General features: G+C 40.2%; 2 protein-coding genes across 3 annotated transcripts in view; one reads left to right on the top strand and one right to left on the bottom strand.

The window, feature by feature from the left end:
- ikbkb (inhibitor of nuclear factor kappa B kinase subunit beta) overlaps positions 1–6,748 on the top strand; it is a 35,801-nt gene extending 29,053 nt beyond the window's left edge. The window contains exons 12-22 of the mRNA XM_085367443.1: positions 20–134; positions 280–403; positions 490–641; positions 2,077–2,138; positions 2,227–2,327; positions 2,432–2,481; positions 2,596–2,695; positions 3,912–4,059; positions 5,858–5,946; positions 6,245–6,338; positions 6,447–6,748. Coding sequence (XP_085223569.1) covers positions 20–134; positions 280–403; positions 490–641; positions 2,077–2,138; positions 2,227–2,327; positions 2,432–2,481; positions 2,596–2,695; positions 3,912–4,059; positions 5,858–5,946; positions 6,245–6,338; positions 6,447–6,506 — 1,095 coding nt within the window. The 3' untranslated portion in view covers positions 6,507–6,748. The remainder of the gene's footprint in view (positions 1–19; positions 135–279; positions 404–489; positions 642–2,076; positions 2,139–2,226; positions 2,328–2,431; positions 2,482–2,595; positions 2,696–3,911; positions 4,060–5,857; positions 5,947–6,244; positions 6,339–6,446) is intronic.
- Positions 6,749–8,374: 1,626 nt separating this feature from the next.
- vdac3 (voltage-dependent anion channel 3) lies at positions 8,375–19,429 on the bottom strand. Of its 2 annotated transcripts, XM_085367444.1 has the most exons (10): positions 19,359–19,429; positions 14,859–14,974; positions 13,500–13,571; positions 13,204–13,253; positions 12,092–12,244; positions 11,502–11,554; positions 11,193–11,420; positions 10,951–11,101; positions 9,439–9,496; positions 8,375–9,325 (listed from the first exon to the last, which is right to left on the bottom strand). In XM_085367444.1, the coding sequence occupies exons 2-10, from the start codon at positions 14,968–14,970 to the stop codon at positions 9,234–9,236; spliced, it is 969 nt and encodes a 322-aa protein (XP_085223570.1). In that variant the 5' UTR covers positions 14,971–14,974; positions 19,359–19,429; the 3' UTR covers positions 8,375–9,233. The 2 variants fall into 2 exon arrangements, with proteins under 2 accessions (XP_085223570.1, XP_085223571.1); XM_085367445.1 differs by lacking the exon at positions 14,859–14,974.
- Between the last annotated feature and the right edge of the window lie 284 nt (positions 19,430–19,713).

The following is a 19,713-nucleotide window of genomic DNA, read 5'->3' as shown; positions in this document are numbered from 1 at the left end:
TGTTAATGTTTGTCTTTAGGAGATAGATGGGAGAAGAACAGACTTTCCTCTGGTTTTCCTCTTTGATCGTTCCTCTTGTGTTTATGAACCTCAGTTTGCTCCCCGAACTCTCCCTGAAAATATCCGCTTTGTCCGTAAGTCCAAAGATAAAACCTATTTTATCTTATGATATGATTGTGATTGTGTCATTTCTGTTGCTTTCACTTTGTTTCAATTTTACAACCACTCATATGTGAGTCTATCCTTCTGTCTCTCTTTTTTTCCTCTCTTTTTTCCTAGAAACCGACCCTAACTACGTTCTGGCTTACAGCCCTCTGAGGAGGACTTGTGGCCAAGCGTGGCACACCATCCGCTCTCTCAAGGAAGACTGGCAAAGACTGCAGCAGGGGCAGAAAGCTGCCATGTAAGATGTACACCAGCGCACATGCAAATCTCGTAAACATGCTTCTATTTATTTAAAAAAAAAACATCTTATCCTTTTTCTTTCAGCATGAGCCTGCTGAGACACAACTCTTCACTGTCCAAACAGAAGAATGAGATGGTGTCCATGTACCAGAGACTCATTGCCAAACTGGATTTTTTTACCACCAGCCTTCACATAGACATGGATAAATACCAGGAGCAGACAGCCACAGGGATCGGTACTGTTACAATATTATGTTGGTAGATAGTAGCAACTTTACACTGCCACTACCAGGACTGCATTAATCTATCCTTAAAGATGCACCTTCTTTTTTAACTCTCTTTATGAACAGTCAGATTTAAGATAAGGAATGTATTATAATTACTAGCAGAAATGCTATAACTGGTATTGGTCAATAGAACATTGACATTATATTTTTATTTATTTACAATTATTTATAATTGATACTTTCAGACAGCTAATAAATATAAGTATCTGATAATGTGAATTTATAGTAAGAATAGACCGTGGATTCATACATTGTCAGATATATCATCCTTACATGTTCTTTCACTTAAGCTATTCAGGATAAGCATATCCCAGCTGTCATGGGACAAAAGGCAGAGTACACCCAGTCTTCTGCAGGCCTGCAGACTGTGCCATTGCACTGATAGAAACAACCATGGTGGTGCACCACCATGCTCTGTTAGGCTAAAGATACTAGACGTTACTGCTGTTTGACTGATTAGCACCTCTTCGGAGGTTTTTTTTTCCAAAAAAACGAAATTGTCCACTTATACTTGTGACAAGTTTTTACAATCCACATAAAGGTTTTGTTATCCAGTTAATTTCTGTTGAATACAGGTAGTGGAAATAAGCTTCATACATACAGGGCGTGCCCTTAGGGAGCTCGGTCATTCAAGAAGGGCTTAGATTAAAGCTAATACTCCTCCACATCGAAAGGCGGTTGGGGGTGAGGTGTTTCAGGCGTGTCTGGGAGAAGTCCTGGGACACAGCTGGATTGGAAACAACTCAATGTCCCCAGGTAGTGATACCCGGTTTAGCGGCAGAAAATGAATGGAAAGATAAAATTGACCAGTCAACAACTAATGAGAGCATAAACATCCAGAAATTTAGTTTCAGTTATTTGACTTTAACAGGAATTAAATTAATATTTTGGACAACAGTGGTTAATTGTTGTAACACAGCAGAATTTTTTTACTTGTAATTTCAGGGTTTTGTTGGGAACACGATGATCATATTGGAATGTTGTGGGGATGTGTCCCCTTCAGTGTGCGTATCCATTGCATGTATTGAACCTGGAGCTTGGTGGTGTCTATAAATGTCTCACTGTCTCCAAAGAGATATTATCAGTGAGATATTATGCAGACACGTTACACTTGTAATGAAAGCTGAGTTTAAGGATCGGTATACTCCGACCCATGAGTACTCTATGCTTAAGTAATCATGCAATAATGTAGTACAGAGTATTCAGGGCTGGGAATGTCAGTATTCTGGCATCACAGCGGGTGTGAGATAGTCTGCAGTTATTTATGGCTTAATTTGGTTGTCTGTGGCTTTTACCTCAGGGGGAAACATTTATCCAAACTTGTCTGTCTAGAACAATGCAGTTTGCCACTAACTAATGACTAATGTCTTCTTACATTTTTTAGCATCAGACAAACTGCTGGGTGTGTGGAGAGAGATGGAGCAAACTGCTGTCAGCTGTGGTCAGGTAGATTTGACTTTTTCTCTCTGTGCATGTGTGCATAAAGAGTATTTATGTGTGTTTCAATAAGACTGAAACGTGTGGCTGTTTCTAGGTTAAGGTGAGTGAGTTGGAGGAGGAAATGATGCAGCTGCAGCCAGACATAGTGGATGTGCAGCGGCAGCCATGGAGGAGTGGAGAAGCCTTGGATACACTGTAAGTTTGAACCAAGCTTTATTGTAAAAAGAAATACATAAAAATAACAAAAGTGACTTCTCTGTGATCTTGTATCCTGCTCTCCTCCCCTCTTTGTTCCTCAGTGAAGGAAAAGCCATGGAGCTGTTCCGAAAACTCAGAGAGAAGCCCAGAGGTTTGGACTATTCATGCTTCAGTTCACTTTTTATTTAACAGCGGTCACAGCATCTCCTTGTGAAAATAAACCTCCTTTGACATTGTTTCAGTTTTCTTCCTTTTCCTTCCACAGACCAGAGGTGTTCAGGAGACAGTCAGGAGGTGGTGCGTCTAGTGGTTCAGGCTGTGCAGTTCTATGAGAAGAAGCTCAGAGATTTCTACACACACCTCAGGTAGTCAAACACATTTTTAAATCATTAAACAATATGCACTGGTGAGCTTTCATTTGGAAACTTTTGCTGTTAAACTCAAGATCCATTATTTGGTGTTGAAGAGCAAAGTTGGTATCAGTTTTCAAGGATACTCATCATCAGGCTGGGAAAACACAAAGGCATTCCCAAGCCAGCTGAGCAATATAATCTCTCCAGGGTGCTGTGTGTTTGGTTCCCCTCCTCGTGGGACATGCCCAGAACACCTCACCAAGGAGGCATCCTTGTCGGATGCCCGAAACACCACAACTGGCTCCTTCTGATGTGGAGGAGTGGTGGTTCTAGTCTGAGCCCCTTCCAGATGGCCGAACTCGTCACCCTATCCCTAAGGGAGAGGCCAGGCACTCTTCAGAGAAAGCTCATTTCCGCCCCTTGTATCCGCAATCTGGTTCTTTCGGTTACCTCGAGCTGACAACCCTAGGTGAGGGTAGGGATGTAGATTGACCAGAAAATCGAAAAGGCTTTGCTTTCACGCTTAGCTCTTACTTCACCACGACGTACCAATACAGTGTCCACATCACTCCAGCCAAAGCACCAATCTCCCACTCCTATTTTTTCCAAAAATATTCTGCATTACTTTACATAATCCCAACCATTGGTGGCTGTCAAACTGGACCCATGCAAAAGTACAGATGAAATAATGTTTAATGATGAATCAGTACTGTGAAGCCTTCTGGTGCTATGGCAGTCACTATGTTTCCATGAAGCCCAACACTACGACCAGAATTCTAGCAGAATAAAAATGTTCCACAAACTCAGCTCAATGAGAAAAAATGATGTCAAAGTGATCAAAATTTACAGTTTATGAAAACTGGTTTCAAACCTTAAACCTTTTTATAAACCAATCAGAAGAATAGCTGTTTCATGTGAGGAAAAACTGATTACACTCAAGCTGTTTTGCTTGTGCACATAAATGGGGATGTGTGCCAAGCGTGGCAGCTTCTCAGTTTAATTTGAATACAAACTCTCGCGTAATTAAAGAATCAACAGGAGCTCAGCAGTGACACCTACTGTGCTGAACAGCTGATACACATAAATATTTGGGGTATTTATCAAGCAAAAAGACAAATACACTACATATTCGTCATTTTCATGCATGCTCTATGTTCCAGTTATATGTGTCAGCACGTTAGCTACACGGGTGCTTCACCTTCAAATTCTGTTTTTATGTGTTATGCAGTAAGACTGCACTGTGCCGCCAGCGTGTGATGGAGTTACTGCCAAAGGTGGAGGGCGTGGTCCAGAAAATGGCGGAAAGCGAACAAGTGCTGATGAGTCTGCAGGAGAGACGACAGAGGGAGCTGTGGAACCTGCTCAAAGTCGCCTGTGTGAGCAAAAATGACCTGTTCACAAACACAAAGACACTTCCAATTCTGATCATAAGATAAGATAAGATAACTCTTTATTGTCATTGCACAGTCATACTTAGTACAGTAGTACAATGAAATTGGAAAACTGTCCTACGTCGGCACTACATATAACACAACACGACACGATATGACACATCACAACGCAACAAACAACACAACACAGTATATTAACTTAGTATAAAAAAGAAGAATAAGTGTATGTGTATTGCACACTGTTATTATTGCACAATAATTATTATCGCACCTTGTTATAAATATAAATATTATTATTGTTATTGTTTTAAACATTGTTACCTCCCCCCTAAAAAAGTCCAGGGAGGCAGCCAGTCAGGTGAGCTATTTGCATTGATCAGGGCTATTGCCCTGTTGTAAAAGCTGTCCTTGAGTCTATTTGTTCGGGACCTCAGCAGCCTGAACCTCCTGCCAGACGGCAGCAGCTTAAACACCCGGTGTCCTGGGTGTGTGCAGTCCCGTAGGATGCTGCGTGCCCTCTTGAGACAGCGAGTGCTGTACAGGTCCTTCAGGGAGGGAAGAGGATGTCCAATGATTTTTTGGGCCATATTGATGACCCTCTGGAGTGCCTTTCTGTGTGCTGTGGTGCAGCTGGAGAACCACACACCGATGCAATATGTCAGCACACTTTCAATGGAGCAGCGGTAGAAGACGGTCAGCAGCTCCTTCTTCAGGTCCATTTTTCTGAGGATTCTCAGAAAGTGGAGATGCTGTTGGGCCTTCTTTAAGACCGCAGAGGTGATAGAGCTCCATTGGAGGTCTGTGTCTATGTGCACACCCAGAAACTTGAAACTGGAGACCCTTTCCACGCACTCCCCGTTGATGCTGACAGGCTGCAGCTCGGACTTCCTCCTTCTGAAGTCAACTACCAGTTCTTTTCTCTTGGTGGTATTGAGGTCCAGGTTGTTGTCTACACACCAATCTGACAGCCTCTGAACTTCAGCTCTGTACGCAGTCTCATCTCCCCCTGAGATGAGCCCCACCACGGTGGTATCATCTGCAAACTTGATGACTGTGTTGTCTGGGTGTGAAATAACACAGTCATGTGTGTACAGAGTGTACAGTAGGGGACTCAGTACACTCACATACATATAGACTCATATACACTCACCAGCCGCTTCATTAGGTGCACTTTGCTAAAGCTGATTTAGAATTACATTTTGAGAAACACTGGAGATTTTGGTCCATGTTGACATGAAAGCGTCACACACAGAGTTGATGCAGATTTGTCAGCTCCTCATGATCCGTGATGTGAATCTGGAATTCTGAGATTTTATTATGTTCAGTAAATAAATTTGAAATGATTTGAGCTTTGTGATATGATGCATTATCCTGTCTGAAACAACATACTCAGGTAGACTGTGGCATTTAAACAATGCTCTGCTGATGCTGTGCCAAGATAATATCCCAACACCGTTACCCCACCAACAGCACCAGCAAGCCTGACACGTTCAAAGTTCCTTAAATCACCGTTCTTATTCATTCTGATGCTCAGTTTAAACTTCAGTAGGTTGTCTTACACAAGCCTAAATGCAATGAGTTGCTGCCGTGTGATTGGCTGCGACTTATTTATGTTAACGTCAGTTGAATAGTTGTACTTAACAAAGTAAGCACACAAAATACAATTTGCTTACAGTTGTAGCCAGTAGTATATGTGTAATTTCTGTCTACTGTGATTATCAAGAGTGTTACATTTACTTTATCAGCTAATATTGACTAAAGTCCATCATCTTGTCTTACATAGAGTAAAGTTCGCAGTCCAGTGAGTGGGAGTCCTGATGGATTACGTACCCCGTCGTCAGTACTCACTCCCAGACACAGCTTACAACAACTGTGAGTGCACTCTCTCTCTCTCTCACTCACACACACACGTGAGTACTGGGATGTGAGGGTAGGCGTCCATTCAGACCCTAAAATTAATGATTGTGATATTGTTGAGGTGGTGTAGGCTTACGTTTATTTTTACATGCCTATACATGATGACTAACCAAAAGAATTTTAAACTAATTATATATTGTGGGATTTTGTTTAAAGACAACTTTTCAGAACATCTCAGATAGCACAGACACATAACAGGAATCCTAACAAAGTCGTCAGAGGAATGCATGAATAACTTTGGGTGTGTTTGCAGTGATGAGTCTCTTGTGGAGGAGAGCAGGACATTTGAGAGCCGCCTTCAGAGTTTGCTGCACGACACCATCCAGGAATCTGAGAGCAGTATGGAGGTGTGCAAACAGATGCATAGCAGCTGCATGGAAGTGTTTTGTGATTATTATTTTTTTTTAATTTTTTTATTGTTTAACTAAAACAATTGCCTTTTGTTTTTGTCCTAGATGCTGAGGGAGTGGACGTGGCTGCGTGGAGGCCAGGATTTCTCCAGTGACCTCTCATAAACTGAGTTTCCATCTTTGCAGATATGTAGTACTCTGCTGCCTCTGTGTGGATGGGCTGTCAAATTACACGTGGGATGTATGACGACAGTCTGAAGTGAACGTGTAGCAGTTTAAAAAAAAAAAATCAAAAAAAAATCAGTGAGATCGCTAACACCTTATTGGCTTTGTGAAAAAGAATAATTAAATCTATGTTCAGGATTAATGTCAGAGAGATTAATTGGAGTGTCATCTTTCATCTTAAACAGAACATTCTGGCTGTAATTCCAGTAAAGATTAAAATCTTAATCTCATATTACATATTTGTACATTCCTATAGGCTTATGGTTTATGAAGCACCTTGCACAGTTCTGACCCAATATCTGCATACAGCATGATTATTGTAAATAATCTTTTGCTGGATTTGTAAGACGATCTCTTTCTTAGTTTAAGAACTAATTTTGTTTCATCGTGATTGTTGGTCTTTGGAAACCACAGATGTTATTCTTAACAAATGTGTGCCTTGAGCTGCGTGTTCATATCTGGAACACTACTTTTTATTGCAGGTTTTATTTGGTTTAAGGGTGTGATTTAGAATTGAAAAGAGGTCTGTTTTAACCGTTTGCTCAGTAACTGTATGAATGTGTTTTTAAACCCACTTATGAATGCATGGGGAAATGAGGAATATCTTCAATAAGAGGAACATGTATCAAATGCAGCACAGTCCAGTATGCCACGAATAACTGCAAGTGTTTTGTTTATACTGTTGAATTGTTTTGACATGCTGGGTATGGCAATATTTTATACATTTTTTTAATCATTACCTTGAAACAATGAAAAAGAAGTTAAATGTGTGAATTTATCAAAACTGTGAATTACCACAAAACTAACATATTACTCTGGTCTGGTGTTTTGGCCTCATCGCAATTGTTTCCACATTTTTCTTCTCGTTTTCATCTTAAGCCCAACAATTAGAGGTAGTACTGTAAAGATCACACAAGGTGATGCTTATTATCAAGTATCTCGGAATTATTTTGTGTACAGACTTTATGCTGTTAAGATTGTAAAAATGTCAAACAAAATTAAATCTTGACTCTGGTAAGCAGGTTTAATGTGACCTGGTGTTTTCTTTGCTTCATTTCCAAATAATTTGTTTGGACACGAGGACGCTGATGGCCTTGACTGTTTTATTGCGATTAAGAAAAATAATATACAGAATTAGTGCTTGTAGTACTCTGCCATCCCATGATTCATTAGGCTGTAGAACTTTTAGCAGCAATAATTTGTAACCTAGTAATGCAGGTATTCCATCTTACTTCCTTTAGTAATCTTTTTCTATACAATTGTCTCACTCACATTCTTGAGGAACTGAGGTTTGCAAAACATTTTTTGCACAGCTCTCTGTGCATAGATCTCTACTTTGACTCTTTTAAATCATTGTCTCCTTGAATGACTATTTCAGCCAAGCTTTGGCTCTCAGAGGTTCTCACGTGTGACTCTAGAATACTTTGTTAGACACAGGTTTATTCAACTTGACTGCAAGGTTCCCAGATCCTGTGGCTGCACCTCAAGCTCAATTCATCACCCTCCAACTGCTGTGCTCGACAGTTATGAGGCGTTTGTGTTATGTTGCGTTTCGTTTTCCCCAAATGTAGTGTTGTGGGCAAACATCTCCACTTTGGTCTTACTGGTCCAAAGGATATTGTTCTAGGAGTCTTGTGGTCTGTTCTGAAGTCACTTTGCAAACTTATGTGCCACCAAGAGCAGAGGATACAGGGCTGCAGAGTACTGTGAAAACAATTTTTCACATGACTAACATCAGTAGGGTGGGGGGGGAAAAAAAAGAAAAAAAAAACAAACAAAACAAGAAACCAAGCCAAAACCCACTACAAATCTGTTTTTAAAGTCTTTATTTCATTCAATAAAGCCAGTTTGAGGTCCTAACTGATGGCTAACTTCCTATACAAAGCACAGCACAGGTAAAGTGAAATGTAGTGCTCAAGGTTTAACAGTTACAGGACATAAAACATGACAAAACAAAGAGGTCATATAGAGATCCTAATTTTTTGACCAAACAAAACCTGAAAACAAAACTTTTAGGTAACCAAGGGCTCACAGTGTTTAACTGTTTTATTTAGGTGGAAACAAAAGCAATCCACTCAGACACATGACCCGTTTTTTCCTGCTTATTTCTCTCTAGCCTCTATTGCATCAGTTGTAAATATGACAATGAAAAGTCTAAAATAAAAAATAAAAAAAATAAAATTAAAAAAAACCTTAGCATTTAAAGCGTGCAACAAAACTACAATATACCAAAACAAGCACCCTCTAACAATCTCACTGATGTCTAAATCCTAGAGTATCTGAACAAAACCTGCCTGAATAACACAGAATGACAGGGTGCTTCAGACATGCTATTAAAAGTGCACTTTGTCTGGCCAAAGCAGCCGAGAAGTAGCACAGTATTTAGAGAATGGGGTATTTGAATAAACTGGCTGCGAGACTGTATGCAGTACTCTGGTAATATATGCTAAAAACTGATGTGTGGGTCATGTCAATAACACTGTGAAATCCTTGCTTTAGAATTACAGTACTAGAGGTCTTAGAGGCTGTTTGGAGTTTCAGGGTTAAGGCCAAAGTGTGTGTGTGTCTCAGAGGGAAGATTTGTTGATGCGTTGCTGAGTGGGGCCATAGTGGTGTAGTCTTCTCCTTTGTTTGCTTTCCTCTCCTCTTGCCAGTCCTGTTCAATCCTTACGCCTCCAGCTCAAAACCGAGGCCGATTTTGTGTCCACCGGCGTTCACGTTCTTCCCGTCGATCAGAGCAGAGAGGGTGAGCTTCACTCCTGCAGGAAAGAGCGTCACATTGTATCATGTAACCATACAGATGCTCTTTAGGCTGTTATCACAGAATACATGTTTTTTTTGTTTTGTTTTTTAAAGAAGTCAAACGGCTAACCTGGCCTGAGTGTTTGTGTGTATCCAACTCCAACGAGACAGGCGTTGTTAACCTTGGCCTGTGAGGAGAAACAGATCATCAGGTGAGTTAGTCATAAACACTGCATTAGGAGAGTATATGGAGTAGGTTACATAATATGGAGTTTATCATAAATATGAATATCAATCAGCCTCAGGCTGTAAGATAATGATGTTTGAGAAGCACACAGCTGTAGGGATGACTCAGTAGGCAGCTGGTTCCACATTCAAATATTTGAACAACTATTGAATGGATGCTCATAAAAAGAATGGTATCCAGTGACTTCCTCCAGCATGCATTTTAGAGTTGTATAAATCTCTTGATGATTCTGGGACGGGTTAAAACACGTTTATCCTTTTTGTCATTGAACTTTTTTGGTAAAAAATAAGTATGGATCGTAATTTTTTTTGTTAATTGTAACTTATTAACAACAATATAAACATTTTTTGTGAGCCTGGTGTGATCAACCAACAGATGAAGACTTTAAGCGGCACCCCTTTGCTCACAGAAAAGCAAGGATGCAGTAAATAAATAAATAAATGCATTTAGGTAAATCCATGAGTTAATTCATGCTAATAAAAATCTGTTCAGTGGTCTTTGTGATTATCAAAATATCTGAAGTCTAGCAGGAGGTATCTTTAGAGCATTCACATTTTGCTTAATCATATCCCTATTCCCTAAAAAATCCCTTATTTTATTGTCAAATATCATTTATTTCAACTCAGCTTACTGAGTTTGCTTCTTAACTTATTATTTACACAGTCCACCCAATGCTTATATAATAAATACAATTTTATTTGCATAGCACCTTTCAAGATTTAAAAAAAAAAAAAAAAAAAAAAAAAAAAAAAAAAAAAAAAAAGGATCACAAAAAGCTTCAGACCTTCTCAGACCACTAAGTCCACAGATCTCAAGCTCAAAGGAGAGAGTTCCAGAGTCTGGACACCACCGTTACAAAAGCTGTCACCTTTCGTTTTCAGCCTCATATGCTTACTACCCAATATTATTGTGCCAAAACAGTAACTACCATAGTGGGCATACTGCAACACATGCATTCATAAATTTTCTTAGCTGCTGGAGCATATCACAGCTGTCACTGAGCACATGGCAGAGTACAACCAGTCTGCAGGGCCAACGCAGAAACAGACAACCACTTACACCTTCAGCCAATTTAGCAACACCAACTAAACTAACATGCATGTCTTTGGACTGTCGAAGGAAGCTAGAATATCCAGAGACAACGCATGCACAGACATAAATAACAGGGAATCTCAATAGAGAACCTCCCAAGCTAGACAGCAGATTTGAACCCACAACCTTTTTGTTATGCAGATCTAACCACTGCAGCACTGTGCCACCCCTGAGTACAGTTGTACATTTAACTCAAACCTCCAGCAGAGTCCCACAAAAGTTATAGCGTGATTAGCTAGCAGTGAAAATGTATCATTTATTTATGTATGTTAGACGTGTGCAGGATGTTTTGTCAGTTCTCACAGAGAGGGATGCATCCTTATCCAGCTGGTATTTGGCTCCAAGTCCAAAGCGTGTGTTATTGCTGCCTGCTGTCCAGGCTAGGTTGACTGCTGTTTCCAGGTTGCTGTTCACCTTTTGGTAAATGGAGCCACCGAACTCCGTGCCATCATTACTGAAATACAACACCAAACAATTTAAGAACTGAGGGGAAAAAACAAAAACAACAAAACCCCTAAACTTTGTGCTATGCTGTAGTGACTCACACGCTGGTATGAAGTTGGAAGTCACCAGTCTTGTATCCAAGGGCAAAGTTGTTCTTGACGAGTTTAGATTTGGCAGTGTCGAAAGCCATCTGGTAACCAGCCAGCCAGCCCTCGAAGCCAAGCACAGCCGCTGTGTGGACAGTGGGGCCGGCCATGTCGAAGTCCAGGTCACAGCCCACATTCACAAAGTCCCGCTTGTAGCTGGTCTTCAGTTTGGCACTCTTCTTGCTAAAGATCGTAATTATTAGACACATGTCCTATTGAGAACATTTATTAAAAACCCTGAGAACAACAGAGCGTTACTCTTACCCAGTGTTCGGCACAAATGACGTGTCCAGACCGAGCTTCAGGCCGTTGGCCAGCTACAGACAGACAGAAGACTTAATACATTAAGTACTGAAGTATTAGCCACCACATATTATTAAACCTTTCCTTATTTTCTGTCATACGTATATGTTTTAAAGAGGTAGGTACTTATCACCATCATCCAAACACTCAAAACTATGTTTTTTTTCCTACTCTTTGATGTCAATGAGAGCAGATGTCTATAATATTATCATCACAGACACAAAGCTTTAATCGTGAGCCACACACTTGCTATCCAAATTTCTTGTCATGAGGAGCAACCCATCAGTAATAATAATATTATTTTTTCTTAAAAAATAAAAATATAATTCTGGCAGCTCAGCCTCCCAGTAGATGCACCTATGGTATGAATTTCAAAATTTGCCTAGTTCTTAAGATATCACATTCACAATATTTTCAGAAAACATGACCTCTGACCTCTAACCTTGAGGCAGAGGTCAATGAGATTTAAACACATCTGAGGTTTTTAGTAGATACACCAATGCTATTTTGCCCCCCCCCAATAAATAAAATTCCTGTTTGTTTGACTTCACCTGGTCCTCCAACGTGATTTCTGTTGTAAGAATGTTGTCAGTGTTCCACTTCTGGTTGAAGGTGAGCCCCAGATCTTTCATTTTGTACTTTGTCTCCAGGTGGCCTCCAGACCTCCCTGTATCTGTGTTGTTGGAGCCAGAAGTGGTGAACTCCTGTAGGAGAGACGGATCGAGTAATGAGGGGAAGATGGAAGATGAGGTGGAAGGGAAAGTAGAAAGAGACATCAGAGCACAGCTAAAGACACTAGAGGCCGGGGGGAAACGGAGACAGGGATAACAAGCATTACGTTTTTGGCTTTTCCTCTGCCAAACAATCCCTCACAGGGTTGCATGACTGGTTATTCAAATAAATAAATAAATAAAAATCTAGACCTTTAAGATGGAGAAGTGAGCTGGGAAGGTAAACTGAGGACTGTGAGGGAGAGGCTGGTCATGAGAGTTTAACGATCAGTGCTATTACAGCTGCGGTTGGGGTAATGCTGTCACTTAGGTGAGCCGTTACTGCAAAGAAATAGTTGGCAGAAAGCCTGCACACAAACACACACTGCTATCACTCTTGCACCCTGCAGTGCACCTGTGTTTAATGATTACATATGCACACACACTCACTCTCCCACTCTTACCATCTGACAGGAGCATCCAAAGAAGAAGCAGAGAAAAGAGAAAACAGAGGAAGTTAGGGAAAACCACAGTCTACATGTGACAGTTTGACTGCTTGCTGGGAAAATGAAAACCAGAGCTACAAAAAGTAAAAGTGGATGTCTTTTCAGTGCTTTTTGAGTGAGGCTTAAAGCTGGATCAGATTTGGAAAACTATGCAAGAGCTCATTTGTGGTTTTACTATGGTAACCGGTTTATGGCAACACAGATACATGGCACGTTTTGGTGAAACTCTTTCCCTTCGTGACAGAACATGCTGCTTCAGAGGAGAGAGTAAGGAATAAACTCATTCGACAGAGTGTTTCTCTGCTGACTCTGTATGTAGAGGCACGTCAGGCACTCTGACATGAAGACCTCCAAAGCCGTGAGTCAGACCTTTGCTCTACATCTAAGTGCTTAGAAAGACGTTTGAAACTAAATTTAAATGCATCCAGTGACAACAGTAATACTTACAACTCCACTTTGAGACTTGGTCTTAACATCTAGCTTCAATATTCCATAGCCTGTGGAAAAGAAATTAGGATATTTAAAAAAAAAAAAAAAAAAAATACATATATATTACAAGGAAGGGCAGTAAAAATAATCTCTTTGCACTGGCCAGAAGAACAATAGACACCTGCAGCACAGAGCACACAAAGCATTCTCTGAAAATCAGTCCTGCACCATAGTTTGAGCCCAAACAGCTTCAGTATGATAGCAACAGAAGAGCAGCAGTTACATATGCATGTTAAGTAGATTTCTTCACTTACCGAAGCCTTTACTGAAGATGTCTTTGGCAGATTTTCCCAGATCCGAGTATGCAGGAGGGACAGCCATTGTGCCTGAGGAAAGAAATGTACCAATAGTTTAATCACAGCAGTGACACACATACACCCACACATGTGCACTTTTTATGTAAAGAGATATTCCAGCAATTTAGAAATACACTTTTACAACACTGGTGAAATTGCAAGATTTAAGAGTCTGTCCAGCAGAGCACTAAATATGCACATTTCCAGCTTTCCAGTTTGGGTTAAAGTACAAATCTGTTGGATCACACATTTGCCTTTCATATCTCAACCGCTGAAACATTTGTGCCATGTAGAATAGCACAATATGAGCTTTCAATCGTTACTGAAGCACATATTGTGTAGTTTTTCAACAAAGATTAAATGGATACAGAAACAATAGCAGAGTGTCCCTTTAAAAAATTAAAAATAAAATAAATCAAGATGCTAACACAAAATGAATTTTAAAGCTCTGCACTGGAAGCTGTGCTTTGCAATGCAAATAGCACTTCTGAGGCCACACACACGCTGACAGCACCGCCAACAGCATTTTCGATCAACCATCTACTCACCAACAATCATTACACATCAATACAAGCCAGTAGGGGGGCTGTCTGGGTGCTGGTTATAGCCCCTCTCCTCCCCCTCTATCTTCCACAGAAACCCTATTGATTGCCTAGCAGCAGTACATGAGCAAGCAGCAGAGGTTGTTAAACCAATGAAACTGTTTCCCTAGTTTAGGAGGACAGTATACAAGTCTTATTTTTGCAATAGCTGTTGCAGAATGAACAAAAATATCAAATATCAACATAGCATATTTTTTTTGCAGACTGCGGCCAGGTCACTGCAGCAGAGCCAGCACAAGCAGTGGCTGGTTTGGTTAGTCAGCAACTACCACTCCTGCACACCACTGCACTGCACTGTAGTGTAGTGTTTCAGAGGCATCAGTGTCCCCTGGGTCAGTGTGCACGTGTCTGCGAAGAAGACAGCCTTGGCATTGACTTATATCCTATAAGTGTTTAATAAGTGTTTAATATTTTACTACCAGCACACCTTTTTGTGGCTCCTGCACCCCTCACCTAACTGGTCTCTTCTACAGAAGATGGGAAATGCAGCTAACACGTGCATGACTGAGCCACTGCAGACAGATCAAATACTGTCACTTGGGGGGAAAAAAGGGGGGAAAAAAGGGGGGAAAAAAAAAAAAAGATAACTGAAAGCAGATGAAAACCGCTTAGACACAAAGACCCCTTCTCTCCCTGTAATGAAACCAACATGCAATCCAGGGACCCTGATGATAATCCATCTGTGTTTTTACATGTAACCCCCAACACCACTCACCATGTCCCTTTGGTGCGTGGCTCTGACACGTCACACAGTGGTCTTTGTTTTCTGCATGTTTGCCTTTTCCTGGCATGTCCTGCTGCAGTACAATCCCAACATTCTGTGCCATGACTCTTCAGAGGGAGAAGTAAAAGCAGGGACAATGGGAAACTTTTGGCAAGAAGTCCTTCGCCACTTTAATTAACAGCATCATCACACAATACAAACTCTTGTTTGAAAGTGGTTCACAACATGTTACAGCTACTGTAGCCATACCTAACTTATGTAAACCAGAGCACTCTGTGCACTGCATGCAAACCTGGCCTGTGTGTAGACGTGAAAAGACCTTTTGAAATACTTTTTCCTCCATCCCGCACACAAAAGTACAGAAAAACAGAACAAATCATGAAAGTAAATCACATTGATAAATATGCACTTTAATGCCAGGTTCCTTAAAGTCTGGCGCATCACCTACAGAGATTTATATTTACAATAACCCCTCTCCAAATCCAAATGGGGAAAAGATGCTTAAACAGATGAACTCAATGTGTGCACCAAAGCCCAGTTGAAGAAAGTGTGAATAATGCAAAGCAACTTAACAGAGTCCGGGGGGAATAGCAAATGCAGTAGGCACCAACTTTTCTTTTAGGCTGATATGGCCAACTTTGTGATAAATCCAATAGGAAAAGTCTTTTTTTTTGGTGTTATGTGACAAATGAATGTTCAATATTCACTCATTCTCCTCTAGCTTTCTAATATTTTCATTGTGTCCTTTTTTTTAATAGATCAAGGCAAGAGTAACCCAAGTTTAAGTGTTCATTAAGGAGTTTGTCACATAGATTTAAAATAAGTTCAGAGATAAGCGGGTGTTAAACACAGGGTGCTTGGTTTATGTAAACATGTAATTTGTTGTTGTTCTGGTTTACGTGCTGAAAATGGGTTTTTTTTTGTGTATGTTGTGTTAGACTTGTACATAGTTAAACATATATGGATCAAATAATGCTGAATTCTGGATATGGATTTGTAAGCAATGAAATTTGAAATAAGGGAGAAGGAACAGGAAAAGTGTAAACTTCATCCGACTCCTTTTCGAACATACATTCTGTAGAAATAGATATATACATGAAAACTTGATGATTTTTAAGTTTTGTTTTTTCCTCTTGTTATTTCAATTATATTTGCATGTTGGAAATAAAATGATATCTATTTTCTATCAACCCCCGAGTTAAAACGTTGACTCTTAAACTAAAAAAAAACCTCTCCAACTTTTGGATAAATAAAGCTTGCGTTAGGGCTGCACGATTTTGCATAAAATGAGAATCACGATTTTTTTGGCTTAGAATTGAGATCACGATTCTCTCACGATTTTCTTTTCAATATAAATATTTATTGCACTTATTAACTGCACATCAACTTCGTAACAGTTGAAACTGAACATAAAAACAATAAATAAACATAAAAACAACAAATGTCTGACGTTTTGTTGCTGCCGCAAAATGTTGTACTGCTTGAAATTCCGTCTCCACCATTGCTCGACACTGCGTGTATAGAGCAGGTAGTGCAACAATAGAAAAATAGTTGCGGGATGGCACTGTGCAGCGTTTGTCTAGGGTGTTGATTATTTTCCTAAATCCCTCGTTTTGCACAGTGTTGATGGGAGCCATATCTTTGGTCAGGTGATAAGTGATAGCCTCCGTAATTTCTTTGTGCCTGCGGGAGTTCGACGGGTATAGGGAAGCGCTGTATAAGGTTCCCGTTATTGATGTTTGGGTGGTTGTCCGGGACGGATTTTCTCCTGTCACTTTGCTCTCCGTTGTTTTTTCCCTGCTAATTTTAGCATCACACGGCATAGCTTCTGTATCACGTGGTATAAGGCTCCACCCTTGTCATTTGTTGAGCAGGAAGAGTGAGCGCTTGATTTCATGCAGATTACGTCCCGGATCAAAATGCAGTACAATCGTCGTCATCTTTTTTTTTTCTTTTTTTTTTTTTTTAAAAATCGTTGTCATTTGGAAATGAGATCGCACATAAGTATGAATCGAGATCGCGATTTTCTAACGATTAATCGTGCAGCCCTAACTTGCGTTATCTTAAGATTGTCATCATTTTCACATAATACAAATCCATCACCTGTGGTCTCAATATTCATTTCCCAGACACTCAGCAACTACATGCAATTCCCAATCTGTCTTTGTCATTCCACCCGACAGACAATCCTTCTCCACTCTCTATCCCCTCACCCCCCCACCCCCACCCCACTTAGTTTCCTCACCAAGTCGCAGCTCTAAATTTAGCCCATGTGAACATGACACTGAATTACATGTGACTTGGCTTTTAACATGTGTCCTCCTCCAGGTTCAGCCTATTAAGATCCCTATTTTTTTTTTAAGTACCAGCACAGTGTGTTTATGCACAAACACCTGCCACTCATCGTATTACTTACAATGCGCATACGTAATTATATGCAAGCTGTAGCCAGGTGATAGACTGGAGTAAGCGCAAAGGTCAAGATGACCCCACATAAATGACATGGACGTATTTGAACACAAACAAAATGTTAAATGACTTAAAAATCCATAGAACTGTCCAACGCAACATGCTTTTAGTACATACTGCTCAATTTGCGAGCAGCACAAATTCCCAATGTTTATTATAATAATAATAATAATAATAATAATAATAATAATAATAATAGATTGCATTTATATAGCACTTTTCGAGACCCTCAAAGCACTTTACAATTGCACTATTCAGTCACTCTCACATTGACACACTGGTGGAGGCAAGCTACAGTTGTAGCCACAGCTGACTTGGGACAGACTGACAGAAGCGAGGCTGCCATATCGAGCCATCGGCCCCTCTGGTCATCACCAGTAGGCGGTAGATGAAGTGTCTTGGTCAAGGACACAACGACCAAGACTGACAGAGCATGGGATCGAATCGGTAACCTTCCGGTTACAAGATGAACCTCCCAACGACCTAAACCACAGTCGCCCCGATGTTGCACAGCTGACTAATTTGAGTATTGTTTCTTCTCTTAAATACACTGTGAAATATAAAAACATCTAAATATCTAATCTGAGTCCAGATTAACTGTGGAGAAGAGCAACTTATATATATTACATATGTTTAACCCCTCAAGTTGAACTGGCATCGTCTGCAGGATTAAATGAAAGGAATAATTCTGACATTCGCATCCAATAACAAGCCATAAAAGGGTGTCAAATATGCAATTAGGCAGTTGCACAACTCTAGCATAGCGTACAGATAACCAAACCAAGAGTGTGTGTGTGTGTGTGTGTACCATAATGTAGGGAATGTTTGTGAGAGATAAGGTGAAGTGCAGTGAAGTTATAGCTTAAACGTAAAGTGAAATATGCAGCTCTGTCCTGCATTAGAGTCACTTTTAATGGGTGTTTTAATGTGTACAGTGACAACAAAAAGACTTCTGCTGTGTGTAAGCATGTGTTTATAAGTAGCCTTAGTTTATACAATGCTTGCATCATCCAATAGGGCCTTAATAAACCTTTTTACAGTGACACAATAAGGTATTTAAAGGCCATCTTTATAGTTTCCAGCAGTGCTTTTCACTATCTAGTTAACAACTTAAGTTAAATACATCACTAGACTTTGCACCAGCTCCTGCTACATGTGCTGCAGAAAGTGCTGAGATAGGTGTGAACCACGTTTTCTGAACTACTCTGCTAAACACACCATGTGAGGACACCATTTCTAAATTAACCCAGTTATGCTTTTTATTTCTACATAACACACACCGATGCCAATAACAATGAACAGCAATGATTATCAAAATATCGGCTGATAGCACTTTCACTGATTGCTTTATCCAAATAACCTAATAAAACTGTGTCTCTCTAGGCCATTGGCAAGGATAAGATTCTATAATTGAACAGGAAGGAAAGTCTGAACAACAAGTTACAATCAATGACAAAAGATAGCGGTGCTAGTTGTTAATGTTCTTTTGTGTTTCTCAACAAACACACAGATAAGACGTTTAAAATAGATTTATGGTCTCCCGTCCCCCGGTCCTTAGCGAACATGCTCATGGCCAGATGCGTCCACCCTTTCATATACATCTCCTTTTTTTTGTTTTTTTAAAAAGCACAATCTCTACTTTAAGTTGTGTATTTCAAATGTTGCAGCACAACAGTGCAATAAATCGCACTTATTATCGCTCATAAAAATTTGTTTTGTTGTTTTCGCTGCATGCCGTCAACACTCGTGGTAAGTTTTGGGAAGAGGGCTAAACTTCAGTTTTTCGAGGATGTTTTATGATAGTTAATTTTGGCTAACTATGGGAACACACAGGCCCGAACTGGCATTAAAACCTTGGCATAGCCGTCTGCGGTGGCTACTCCCACCCATGTGTGACTCATATCTCACTAAAAATCAAGCGGTTGTTGACAACAACTACCAATGCAGGAAAAAAAATCGCAAAACAGTACCTTAAAAATAAAATATAATAAGGGACTTGCAAAAGAATCTTGCTTAGCTTACCTTTAGTTTTGTAGCGGAGTGTTGCAGAGTTTCAAAGGACTGCTCACTGCAGCGGAGCACAGTGAAGAAAAAAGCAGAGGGAACCAGACTGAGCAGGCGCAGGTCAGACCTCCAGCAGAGGGCGGGGCCGTTGTGCAAGTGACGTTGGGCACCAAATCTCTCTTTTATTATAAAATGTTTGCAATATGCACATTGTGTCCATGACGCACACAGGCCTAATCATTCATTAGAGAATAAATTAATGCCCAGCAGCATTTGAAATAGAGAAAAATATGTTGATATGTTGAAAAATGTAACTAAGAGGTCTGAGAGGTTAGTAATTCCAGTGTATATAAGAGTCTAAAAATATTTAAAC

Source organism: Diplotaxodon limnothrissa, linkage group LG12, assembly GCF_057381915.1.
Source record: "Diplotaxodon limnothrissa isolate DT_005_m linkage group LG12, D_limnothrissa_male_GT1.1, whole genome shotgun sequence".
Classification (NCBI taxonomy): domain Eukaryota; kingdom Metazoa; phylum Chordata; class Actinopteri; order Cichliformes; family Cichlidae; genus Diplotaxodon; species Diplotaxodon limnothrissa.
This window is presented reverse-complemented; position numbering and strand designations above follow the sequence as displayed.

What these genes read in the sequence shown, in the direction of transcription:
- vdac3 (XM_085367444.1), bottom strand. Translation starts at nt 14,970, where the DNA reads ATGGCACAGAATGTTGGGATTGTACTGCAGCAGGACATGCCAGGAAAA. An exon ending in AAATCACGTTGGAGGACCAG is followed by an intron (nt 11,555 to 12,091) that starts GTGAAGTCAAAC and finishes GTCTGTCTGTAG; the next exon opens with CTGGCCAACGGCCTGAAGCT. An exon ending in TCATTTGTGCCGAACACTGG is followed by an intron (nt 11,421 to 11,501) that starts GTAAGAGTAACG and finishes TACGATCTTTAG; the next exon opens with CAAGAAGAGTGCCAAACTGA.